At 49.9% G+C, this 12548-nt stretch overlaps 1 protein-coding gene across 1 annotated transcript; it reads left to right on the top strand.

Annotated features, from left to right (window-relative positions):
• The first annotated feature begins 2305 nt into the window (after positions 1–2305).
• On the top strand, positions 2306–9133 carry LOC141975922 (TLC domain-containing protein 5-like). The gene is made up of 3 exons (XM_074936623.1): positions 2306–2534; positions 4127–4326; positions 6611–9133. The coding sequence occupies exons 2-3, from the start codon at positions 4128–4130 to the stop codon at positions 7147–7149; spliced, it is 738 nt and encodes a 245-aa protein (XP_074792724.1). The 5' UTR covers positions 2306–2534; position 4127; the 3' UTR covers positions 7150–9133.
• The last annotated feature ends 3415 nt before the right edge of the window (positions 9134–12548 follow it).

Below are 12548 nucleotides of genomic sequence, written 5' to 3'. Positions count from 1 at the left end.
ATCTGCTGTACTCTGAGGCTCTGCTTCAAAGACATCGGGGTAAGCCCCATCAGTCTTGTGTTTGGGAGTGCCTGGGTGTGCTGCCACTCCAAGCTTATACACACATGTGTAGTAAGCTGTTGTTTCAAGAGCCCTCTGAGGAAAAGACACTGAGATGGGGCAGCCCTGTACATCAGTCAACACAGAGCTGCTTTGTGTGAAATGTTTTTCTGTAGGAAGCTCTCCTCCTGATCCTGCTGTTGCTCAGACAGGTCCCCAAACTGTGGTCTGCAGAGCTCTGTTGGGTGCTCTGTAGGGAGTTACCTGTCACATGCTGCTGGCCCTTCTCCTTGCTTCCAGCTGCTAAATTGCATGAAAAGAAGCTAAAAACTACATTTAAACTCTTATGGCCTACCATCACTTTCCCATTGACGCAGTTGCTGCGGTGGCCACGGGGATGTTCACGTGACTGCAAAAGGGAGGGGAGGTGCCCAGGACCCTTGTCCAACTTTGAAGAAGTCCTGAGAATCTCTGGTCTCAGGGTACGTCTACACGGTTAGCTCAGGTACCGGAGCAGCGAGGCTGTGCAAGCCCAGCCAGCAGCCTGGGGAATTCCTCAGGCCGTAAAACTTCATGGCTTCATTGCTCCCCTACCAAAGCTAACTTGATTAAAGCACGCTCAGGTGGGTGCCAACCAGCTGCACTCGCTCCCTGTGACTGAGTATATCGACATCCCCTAGAGGACCTGTCTCACTCGCACAGCCCCAGGGCTGAGGCTGCAGACTCTCCACCTGAAGACCCAAGCAGCTCCTAGCAGGTAGCTGTTTACCTAATAACTAATAAGAGGGTCTCCTCCTGCAGCCCACCTCTTTCAGCATTGCCATGGCTGAGCAGGCTTGCGATAGATGTGGGAACTTTGCTCAAGTTCTGTTATTTTGTTTTCTTTATTGATAGTTCCCTCGTTTTCTTTTCCCCTAGTAAACATTCCCCCTTGAGTTTACACCAGGATCCCTTAAAAGTCCTGATGAGAAGGGGGAGGATGGTCCCGGAGTTAGGGTGTTTGTCTGGGACTTGTGGGGTTCAATTCACTGCTCTGCCACAGACTTTCTCTATGAGCTTGGGCAAGACACTTAGGGCTTATCCTCACTGCAGGGTTAACTCAGGCTCTTACTCACCTGTTGCCCCTCGCTTCCTCCTGTCCACACACAAAACCTCTTCCCCAAGCGAGGTGGGGCTGCCAAAGCCGGAGTGCTGTTCACACTCTGGCTTGTAACCCACCCACACGGCAGCGAGGACCCAGGTTCAATCACTTGAGTGTTGCTAGTTCTCCAAAGCTTTCCCATGCTTCCTCCCCTGCACCCAGGACAGACAAGATTTCCCACAACTCACTGGAAAAGAATCAGAGTAGTGGCCCCGGGAACTTAGGCTGTGCCCCCCAAACACATCCTCATGAAAGCTGGAGGGACGCTGTGGAAAATACTTATGGATCCAGGCATCTGTTCACATTGCCTGTGAGCTATCCAGGCCGAGGTCAGTATGAAAGCCAGTCACATAATAGTAATGAGGGGGAGGTTAACAAAATTAATGACTAGCTCTAACCAGTGCCTGTCCAGCTGATGGGCCAAGTTCCTCCTCCCCCCCCCCGCCAGACCAAACTAGTCATTACATCTGTTTTTCTCCTGCAACATATTAAAATAACAATAGATCCCACCCCTCCACCAGGAGCAGATAAATTCTCACTCCTCCCTCCCTGCATTCTTCCCCCTGTCTCTTCTTCCCCATCTCCTTTTCCTTCCACTTCCTGTGCCCCCCCTTTTCTGAAACCCGTGAGCAGTGTGTTTCACCCCCCCCCTTTTCTAAACTGAGATAGGCGGAGCTGCAGAGAGATGGGGGGCAGAGGACAAGGGCAACGTCACTTTCCTTTTCCCGACACCAGCCCAGTTGCTGCCCCACATGTAACCCGGTACACGACACACCCCAAAGCCCTGCCCCTGGCAGCAAGGAGAAACACGCCACCAAATAAAGCCAGCTCAAAAGGGGTATTAGCTGGTAATCCCATCGCAGCTGCGGGGGCAGGGAGGGGAGCTCCCCCTCTGAGCTGTGAAGGGGGGGTGTCTCCGATTGCCAAGCCCTGCACCCCTGGATCTGAACATGATGGGGAAGGGGGGGTAGAGATTAGTACTTCTCCCCTCCCCAATATCCATACGTGGGGGGGGGCGCGGTCTTGCCCCTCGCTCTCCAGATCTGGGCACCCTTTGGGGGTGTAACTAATCCTCTCCCTGTGCAGCTGTTGGGGGAGCTATCCCCCGAGCCCCCATTCCTACTGGGCGGGAGGGGACCGCCCCTCTCCCTGCCCCCTTCGCTGCCCCGCTGGGTCCTCCCTGCCAGCAGCAGCTGACCCGAGTGGGGAAAACCTGCGTCTGCACCAGCTCCGCCCCAGCTGCCGCCTTCCGCCCAGCTGCGCGCCCCGGCAGGGCTTATGGAGGCTGGCGGCGTCTGGACGCGCAGCGCTGGAGAGCGGCCCGGAGCTGCAGCGGGGCAGCTGGACCAGCCAGGTAACTCTCGGAGGCCGTGCCTGGGGCTGGGGACGCGCAAACAGCCTGTACAGGGGAGGTGCCGAGGGACATTAAACCAAACGGTAAACCCTGTGTATGATGGGAGCCGTTTCCAGCCAGGGGGTGCGCAGCCCCCCTACTTCCAGCACCCATGCCTGGGGCTGCCTGGAAGAGCCTCCTGCTCTCTCCCGGAGGGCTGGGGCTCCCAGCGGCTGCTCCCTCTGTCCTTGCTGGGGGCTCAGACCCTCCTGGGGCTCTCTAGGGAGTGCTGGCCCCACAGAGCCCCCCACCTGTCCTAGGCAAGAGCTCTCCTGTGTCCCCCGGTGGGGGTGGGGAGAAGCTATGCTGGGTTCCTGGCACACCCGGGCACTTGATAAGTTAACTAGGGCATGCTGCTGCCATATATTGGATCAGGTCCCCCATGTGCCTTCCTCCCCCCCGCCCCGAACAGGACCTGGAATGGGGGCAGTAGTGGGTAGGGGGATGGCATCCACCTCGCTGCGCTGTGCCCTGTCCCAGGGATGGGGCTGGCGTGGTGGCTGTGGAGTTCTGAATGCCCGATTAAGCAGGTGGTGTGTCTCGCTGTGGCTGTGTGCTCGCTCTAGAGGGCGAAAGCCCTAAGAATTGCCTCTCCCCCTAAGCTAGCTACTCCCTAGCATAGCTCTGCACCCAGCCATGCACCAACTTCCCCTCTCCTCCCTTTGTGCCCCCATCGCCCTACACGCCTTTCCGCTTACCTAAGCCTTTTCCGTGGCTTGTGCCGATATTAGATTACTATCGCACAGGTGCTAGTTATCTCATTGTCACACTCAAACCTTTTCTTTCTTCTCCAAACCATCCCCACACCCCCACCCAGCTACTTTTCATGCAGCATGCTGGCTGATTCACAGAGGATACCGCTCTGCTGGAGCAGCCAGCTAATGGACTTTAAGGCAAAGTGGTCGAGGTCTAGGCATTGGATGTAGAGGATCTGGCTTTGCCTCCTGTTGATCAGATAAGGTGTGTCTCATGGGATCAATTAAAAAAAAAAAAGTAATTTCCTTGTGCTCTCCCTGTCCGTGGTAGGCACCCGTAGTCTCTAGTCTTAGAGTGTAAGCTCTTTGGGGCCTGGACCATCTTTGTGGGTTGGTGCGGAACCTAGCACAATGGCTTCCAGGCGCCATTCCCATACATGTGATGGTCTCTCAAATAGACCCGCAGCCATATGTTGAGCACTTGGCTCCACCATGCCAAAATGGGGCAGCAACACAGTCAAGATGTGATGCAAGCAGGGACGGGGATTTTATGTTCCCCCCCCCCCCCCGTGCCTCTCTTTGCCAGCTTGAAATGGGTGAAGTGGCTGTTTGTGAAACCTCTTCAAATTTCAGTAACCGGAACAGGCCTGTGGAGAAGCTGATTGGCAAACGTGCCTATGTGGGGGGCAAAAAGGTTTGGTATGATGACGAAAGTACAGGGTTGAGGATGGTTCTGTGTGTCTTTTGCATCTGAGTCCTTGGGTGTAGCAGCTGGTGCTGATCGGTGCTAACTTTGGGGGTGGGGATCTTTTTAGATGGATTACTTCACCAGTAACGTTCTTTCTCTGTCCATTCTAGGATGATGCTCTCCGTCATTTTCCAGGTGATCTGCAGCCTGACTGCCTGGCTCTCCCTTTATGCCTGTTTCTGCTATTGGAATAAGCACCGTACTTATGAGTGGAGTTGCCGGCTGGTCACTCTGATGCATGGGGTCATTGTCACCTGCCTCTCTGGCTACGTTGCTCTTATCGATGGCCCCTGGCCTCTAACTCACCCAGGTATGTTTGGTGGAGTTTTGCCCTGGGACAAGTGATCTTCTCACTGAAAAAAGGCAGTGTCTCTGTCCTACTGCACCTGTGATCGGTGCAGGAGGATTAGTTCTCTCTCTTTAGAGCTCCCTTTGCTATCTCTTGCTCTCTACACCAGGTCTCCCTCTTTCATGCTCCCATCTACGCTTGGAGCCGTGTTTTCTTTGCCTGTCTGTAGGCCAAGCTCATGTGACCTCCTTGAGACCTATCTCCCTTTCTTTCAATCCCTGACTGCCGATCCCCACCCTCAGGCTTTCTTTCTTTTCTTTTTCTTTTTACTGTATTCCCCCAGTTGTACCTAACAGTATGCTGAAATTCCTTGGGGCAGGGCCTTGGCTAAGCTGTTGGGCAAAGTGCTGGGCACATTTCTAGACTTCATCCAGAATAAAGAAACTCTTTTCTTTACTCCCATCTCTGACTTCATCCCATATCCTGCATGTCTTGCTCGTCCTCTGGAAGTCAGTGGGATTCCTGCTGTTAGTGTGAGTACAATGCCTGACTGTAACTTCAAGTATCAGGCCCCTAAACTGAGAGATCTCTCTAGTGGTGATAGACTCTCCCGCACGCACAACCCTGCTGCTTTGGTGGCTTATAAATAGGCTTGGTAGAATTCAGTGTTTCTTAACTTTTGGTGGATAATATCAATTGTTCATTTTAAAGCTCTTTTTTTTTTTTTTTGTATTTTTATAAATGTAAATGTCCACAGTTGTGGGGAAACTATGTGGGGAGGTCAGATAATTATTTAATGACAGTAGAAGTTGAGATTCAAAGAGTTCAAGCTTTAAAGTTGTGAAAACACAAACTGAGAGAGACAAGGTGGGTGAAGTAATATCGTTTTTCGGGCCAACTTTGGTTGGTGAATGAGCCGAGCTTCTGAGCTCCACAGAGCTCATGGGCCCACAGACCTGGAGAAGAGCTCTGTGGAGCTCGAAAGCTTGGCTCTTTCACCAACAGAAGTTGGTGAAATAAAAGAGATCCCCTCACCACCCTTGTGGCTGTCATATCCTGGAACCAACATGACTACAACAATACTGCAAAACCCACCAAGTGTCAATGTCCCATGTCAAGATATAAAAAACAAATATCCTACGTCCAGAAATGATTTGTTGATTGAACTATTCATTCCCTTGTCCATCTGTAACCAGCCTAATTCAGAAGCCTAAATCACTGGATTTTGACTCTAACAAATTCTCAAGCAGCATTTTTCTTGCTTTCCTTATCTGTAAATTTCAATTGTTATTGATGGAAATATTTTGATGGGTTTGTGTGTGTACAGTGAAATCGACATTTAAGGATTAAAAATCTGATCTTTCCAAGCCTGCTTCGAGAGGCCATTCATATCCCCCACCTCACCAGGGATGAATTCCCCTGCACAGACATAGCATAGGGCTGTCATAAGCAGCCATCTGTTGCCCCCTCACAAACTCTGGCACGGTGGGTATGCCAAGGATGGGAGAAGTTGGGTCCACAGCGTATGGCACTACAGGAGTTCTGTCTGGTAGTCCATTAGAAGACCCTATTCTGGGCTGCTAAGCAGCCTAAAGGAACCTGTGGGCTACCACACTCCTTCATTCCCCCTCTTCGAGCTTTGCCCTCTCAATTTGACCCAGAAGCATCTGCTACCATTAGTGCATGCAGCACGATAGAGTTTTAAGGGTATACACTTCGGATCGTAGAAATGGGGGAAGAGGACTGTGTGGGAGAGAGGGCTCTTGCTGGACAAAATCCCTCCCACCCAACAAGCCGGAGATGTAGAGGATGGATTGTTTGGGTCCTTCGCTTGGTTTTGTCTTGCTTTACCTATTTAAGGTCATTGTCTCTGCCTGCAGACTTAACCTGAGATCTGAGAGTCAAGCTGGGTTCTTTCTGACTTGTGCATCGCCATGGAGGTTTTTGCCTTCAGTGACACCTATGCTGTTCCATTGGTAGAATATACCCTCGCTCCAGTTGCAAAACTAACCGTTCTCCTAACGACGCATGAGGCAAAGCCGACTTCAGCTCTCTTTGAGCTGTGTAGGCTCTGCTGTGCTAATGGAATTCAGAAGTAGTAAAACTGGGGGAGGGTGTCTTCTGCACTCAAGTTGGCACCTCGGACTCTGCCTACACCCAGAGAGCAGATCTACTGAGTGAGCAGCCGTTGTTTTTCATAGTCTGGTGAACTGTATTACTAGGTGTCCACTGTGTAGCTTTCCTCTTAGAATGGAGCCCTTAGGAGCATCCTTTCTCAGTTTAATGTGCATGTCTTTCCTTTCAGGGACGCCAAACACGCCTCTCCAGGTCCGTGTGCTGTGCCTTACCTTGGGTTACTTTATCTTTGACCTCAGCTGGTGCATGTACTTCAAGACAGAAGGAGATCTCATGCTGTCTCATCACACACTGAGTATTTGTGGCATGGTGCTCGTGCTGGGGCTCGGCAAGTCAGCCACCGAAATCAATGCCATTGTCTTCGTCAGCGAGATCACCAACCCGCTGCTGCAGGCCCGCTGGTTCCTGCGGGAAACTGGGCGCTACCACAGCTTCATCGGGGAAGTGGTGGATTTCTCCTTTGTGGCTCTCTTTATGGTGCTGCGGATTGGGGTGGGAGGCCAGATCATGTATTCCGTGATCCTCTCATCCAGCCCCATATGGCTAATCAAGGCTGGAGGCCTGGCTATGTACATCGTGTCCCTGGGGTTCATGATCGCAATCTGCAGCTTCGCTAGGAGGAAAGTGTTGAAAAAGTACCATGCCTGGAGGAGTGCGAGAGGTGGGGACGTGCCCCTGAAAACCAATGGGCATCTGACATCTCATTAACCTGGTGCTGAATGGACTAATGTGTCCAACCTGGCACTAAGGGGCTGGAAATCCTGGCCTGGACAGTTGAGTCCTGTGAGAGAGAGAACTGTTCAACACTGGCAATAATGTGAAATGGACCATTTAACACTGGTTATCATGAGCTAGGCCTGGATGAGCTGGAATGAGATGGTTCTGTGGGTGTCTAGCAAATGCTGATGGGGAAGGGAATCCTACAGAAGTGTGTGAAGGTACTAACTTCTCCAGCACTGTTACGGACTCAAAAGGGAGGCTAGCTACCACTCGAGCTGTTCAGTCTGCTCCAGGAAAACTGCACAGTCCAGGCACACTTTGTAACTCCAACTTACTTCTCGGAGATAGTAGGTCTGTGGGGAGTGTGATCTTCCCAGCTCTGTTGGCTGTGTGAACTCGCTTGCCCTATGCCTCGCTTTTCCAAGCTGCGTAATAACATAATGCACACTTGGACGAGAGGCACTACACAAATGCCAAGTATTTATTGTGGTTAAGCTTGGTATCTTTAGAAGAAAAGTTGTTTTTTGAAGGGATGGGACTGTAGTTGGGCTAATAACTGAGGCAATGTCTTTGCCTGGTTGTTTCTAATGAAATGCCTCTTTCTCCCTTAGTCCTGCTTCTGCTATTGGTATTTATACTCTCTCACAACCCAATTCTGGTCTTATTTGTGGCACTGTAACTTCAGTGGAGTTACTCTGGTGTTGCACTAGCAAAAGTGGGATCAGAATTGGGCCCATCTGCTTAGTACACTTCTTTTTAGAGAGGTCTTCCCGTGGAGTGGTTCTTGTTGGCATTCTCGGCAATGCAAGACAATGGACTGAAGGGGCTATGGAGACTGAAGCCCGCCCCTCACCCTGCTGCTAAAGGGATCCTTCCAGGGGAAGGATAATAGAGGAGAATCTTGTCCCGATTCCATACCTGCTCTGCATATGAACCATCTCCAGAGGTGTGAAGCCAGAAGCTTTTGTTAGTGCTAAAGTCACATGAAAACCAGACACTGTTTTGCAGATGTGACTGTTCAATGTCTGTGCGCAGGTGTGTAGGCTTCAATGCAGTGCCCCTTCCCGGGCCTTGTTGCCCTGGATCTGTCGCAATGGGTACCAGTTCTCAGGGGCACGTGTGTTTTCATCTCCCTGCACTTGCACTTGATATCCCTCTGGCTTTACTGTGTGGGTTGCACTGTGCTGGAGACAGCAGCTCACGTTTCAGCTCTCCTGTAAAACCTCTCCTGTTACAGCTGAGGAACGAATGGGCATGGGTTGGCCTCAGGCTACCTAGGTTGAATTCCCCACCCCTTCTGAAAGTTCATCACACTGGGAAGGGTAAGCCTTCCCCCTGCTCTATCAAAGCCAGGGTGTCACTGCTGCTGGGGGAGTTTGAAGACGGGATGAATGACTATAGTGGGGAATACGGCTCCCGTGGTGATCAAGGGTCTTCTATTCCCCACCCCCTTATTCGGAGCCTATTGTCGCTGCCCGTCTTTGCGCCTTGGGGTTGAGGGTGGGGGAAGTGGTGCACTCAGGTGAATGAGGAATGCAACAGTGTGTGAGAGGTGGGGTAGTGAAGGGGAGTAAGTGGGGGGAGAGAATCTCATGTGGGGACAGGAAAGGAAGCTGCAGTTGCAAGGAGCAAGTCGAAAAATGAAGGGGAATTGGAAGAAAAAGAAAGACAATGCAGCCTCAAAGGTTAAATTTATTCTGAATGCGTTATGGCTGGCAATACAAATGGAGTCTTTATGGAAATACACGTGCAAATCAGCTGGAGCCCTTGGCTATGCTAAGGTTGTGTGACGGGACTAGCATGAGGCATGAACTCCTTGCCCAAGTTTGATTATTAATGCTCCAAGCTGATAAGATTTCTAATAAAGTGACAGTCTTTTGTAACATACATTTGCTGTGCACCGTCTCTCTTTATAAACGCAGGATGGCAGGACCCAGTATGGTTGTGGCTTGCTTGATGACCTCTCTCCTAAAGCAAATGCATTGCCTTCACCTGCTAGCTGCTGTACTCCAGAACCTCTTTGGGTCCAGGTCTGTAGGCCAAATGGCCAAAGCATCTGCTTGACAGAGCTAGGAGCCAAGAGATGACCCAGCAGTCTGATGGTTATGGTACTTGCTTTTCTCTCTCTCTTTCCCCCCCCCCCCCCCCCCGCGTGGCTGTGGCCTTGATTGGGAGATGGGTGCTCAATGGCTTAATTAGGCAGGAGGCTGATGAGCTATTCAGAACCATCAATCCATCAGCTGGGAACAGCTAAAGGAGAAGAAGGAAGTGCAAGAGGAAAAGGTAGGTGGGTCCAAGGGATCAGGATCTCAGGCAAGGAAACCTTTGTGTCAAACACTCCAGAGAGTGGGCTAAAGTGTCCACTTGTATGTCGCTGCACAAGGCTATACTGATGAACTGATGGAAGGGACCAAACAGGTGGTTATAAAACTAGAAAGCATCCAGCCTGTTTTTGGTTGCCCAAAGGACAGAGAAGGTAGTCCTCTTACAATCAGCTTTGGGACACCTAGACTCACTTCTCAGAAGGGCCAATATGGTTCTGATAGCAAGTACTATGCAGTGTGTGTATAGGTTTTAGGGGGAGTCTTAGATGAGACCCTTTTGAACTGAGGTAGTGTCCGCTCTTGCTGGGCAGGAAAGGTCCTATGGCTCTGCCTAAAACAGAGGTCTTCTAAAATGACCTTGTCTAAAATTCCCTTCTTGTTCTGACTGTGCCCTGTCGTCTACTGCTGACATCCAACCCAGAGGTGGCTGTGTTTTTTAGGAAAACCTTTATATAGTAAGCAGCTGGTAAAATGCTTCGGAAGGGATGCTCAATTAACATTAAAAAGAGGGACTATGTGAGAGGCCTTTGTGTCCCAGTCTCCCAGTGCTAGCAGCCCTTTATAGTTCTCCATCTTCTCTTCCAGGTGTGAGAAGATGAAGTCTCTTTAATCACCATCCCCTTCCCAAACTAGAGACAGCTGATGGATCTGAGTTAGAAATCACTGTTAAATCTGCTATTGTTCTGGATGATTTGATCCTTAATAAAAACAAGCTGGTCCCCGGAACGATGGGATAGTTGGCAGATAAAACTACAGGCTTTTTATCAAAAGGAAGTGCCCAGAAATCTTCAACTAACTCGGCTTGTAATTTGAGGGGAGCTACTGGGGTCCAACCCATAAACACGACTCACTGTTTGACAAGAAGTATCTTTGAGATTTGTAAGTCATGCAGCCTAACAAATCTAGTGTTCTATTACTGTGCACGTTACGCCCCTTGTGCTAACTGGAATGGAAAAAGGAAAAAAATGTAGGTTGAAGGACAGCCTACAGATGAAATGACTGTCCTGGGACTCCGGAGATCTGGGTTCAAATCCTGGCTCTGCCCCATACTTCCCCTGGGACACTGGGCAAGTCACTTGTTCTCTGTACCTGAGTTTCCCCATCTATAAAATGTGTATAATTAGGCCTGGAAGAGCTAGATTTTTATTGGCAAATTTCAATTTCACTGACCACACCAAAACTGACATTTCCATCCATAATTATCAATTTATAGATCGGCAAAGTCAGAGAGATGCTGCTTGAGAACTTTTCAGAGCTTAATTTAAGGATGTTTACTTTGTATGTTTTGATGTGATATTGACCATTTGTGTTTTAACTGTTGTAAAGTGGTCACTCGTTGAATCTCACTATCGACTATTAAAAAATTGTCTGGTCCCTCCTAATTTCCTGCAACTGTGAAAATTTGAAAAACATAAACTTAATCATCACTTTGTACAACTGAAAATGTAAATTGATGCTTAAAAATAAACGTGCTGAAATTATTTTAAAAAATCAAAAATTGAATTCTCCCAGGTGTAGGTATAAAATTTCCTGTGTCTGTCCTGTCTAGTAAGACTTTATCTACAGTAACTGGGCTGATGGGGGCCCTGATCTCAGTTGGGCCCTTAACACTGCTGTATTACTGCCAGTCACAGTGCTGGTTGTTCCTTCTTGAGTCTTCCAAAGCAATGCATTACCTCTGACCTCCTAGGCGGTGACTGTCAACGCTGATTCTTGCAATCTATGGTACTGGCAGCAGCAGATCAAATGTCATGACTCTGCTGGTTTCTCAAACAGGATTTGAGCCTGGGGTCTCTACAAGCCTGGCCTACCTCAGCAAAGGCTCAGGCATGTAGAAATGGGGAAAAAGCTGTGTGGGAAAAATAGGGTTGTTCCCTTGCAGGGAAGGTTTAGTTTCATCACCCCTAAACTATGAGCTGCTTGAAGTAATAGGAGCCTATACCTGATCTACCAGAAAGCCAAGTTTGAGTGATACATAATGCACGGCACAGTGCATATGGGAACTGAGCCATGCTCTACAGCGCAAACCACACCCGGCCAGCCTTAAATGTCTCATTAGGTAAAGCCTGATAAATGTTTCTCTTGTTGCAGATGTGGGGGACTGCTTTCATCTCTCTCTCCTGCGTGAATCTGAGAAACATACACCCTACCCTGAGGAGGATTTTGTGGGCGCAGTGATGAGCCTGGGTTGGATGAGCAGAGGCCACTGAGTGCTTCAGTGTGGTTTTAAAAAAAAAACAACCCATCAAAACGCTCACCATTTTCACTAGCTAACACAAGGAGGCCCTTTAGTACAGCAGCCTTCATTGTCGCATCCCCTGAAGAGGCAGATGATCTACATAATAATAATTTACATGTATTGTAGTAGCATCTACTGCCCCCTCCCCTCCGTGTTCAGGGCTCTAAAGGGTACGTCTACGCTGCACACTAAGTCTGGGCTCTGATATGAGTTTGAGCCCAAGTCTTCCTTTCACCACACACAGATCAGGCTGACTCAGGTCAGCAAGCCCACAGGACCCAGGTTGAGGAAGGAGGTGGGGAGGGTGTCCGACCCTGAGTCCTGCTGTGATGTAGGTCCAAGCCCTCTTATTTTGCAGTGTGGATGCAGCTAAAGCTGCAAAACTACAGCAGCAGATCTGTCGAGTGCCGTAGGGACTTGTTTGCAAGGCTGTGAGTTCCAGGTCCAGCCGCTGTAAGCCTAGGTTTATGATGCAGGATAGATGTGGGCTTGGAAACACTGAGTCTCTGGCCCAGGATCCCAGGGACAGAGTCAACACGCCCTGTGGGGCTAGGTTCTGTTCCTAGGAGTCCCTGCCCCAAGACTTTCCAATCAAAGCAAAGCTCTAGGTTTTATAACCACTGGATGGATCTCTGTGGGAAGGAAGGTTGAGAAAGGGGGTTATGCTTTGCTGCCCCAGATCTGGGCACGTGAAGCTGGGGTTAGGGTGTATGGCTCTTTTCCCCCCTCTTGCCTCAATCTTTACGTAAGGAACAGTGGCTGTATATTGATTTAATGGGACTGAACTAGCACCGTCCCTACCGACAGCTGAGGCCGTTGCTATC

This window comes from Natator depressus, chromosome 22 (assembly GCF_965152275.1).
Source record: "Natator depressus isolate rNatDep1 chromosome 22, rNatDep2.hap1, whole genome shotgun sequence".
NCBI lineage: Eukaryota > Metazoa > Chordata > Testudines > Cheloniidae > Natator > Natator depressus.
This window is presented reverse-complemented; position numbering and strand designations above follow the sequence as displayed.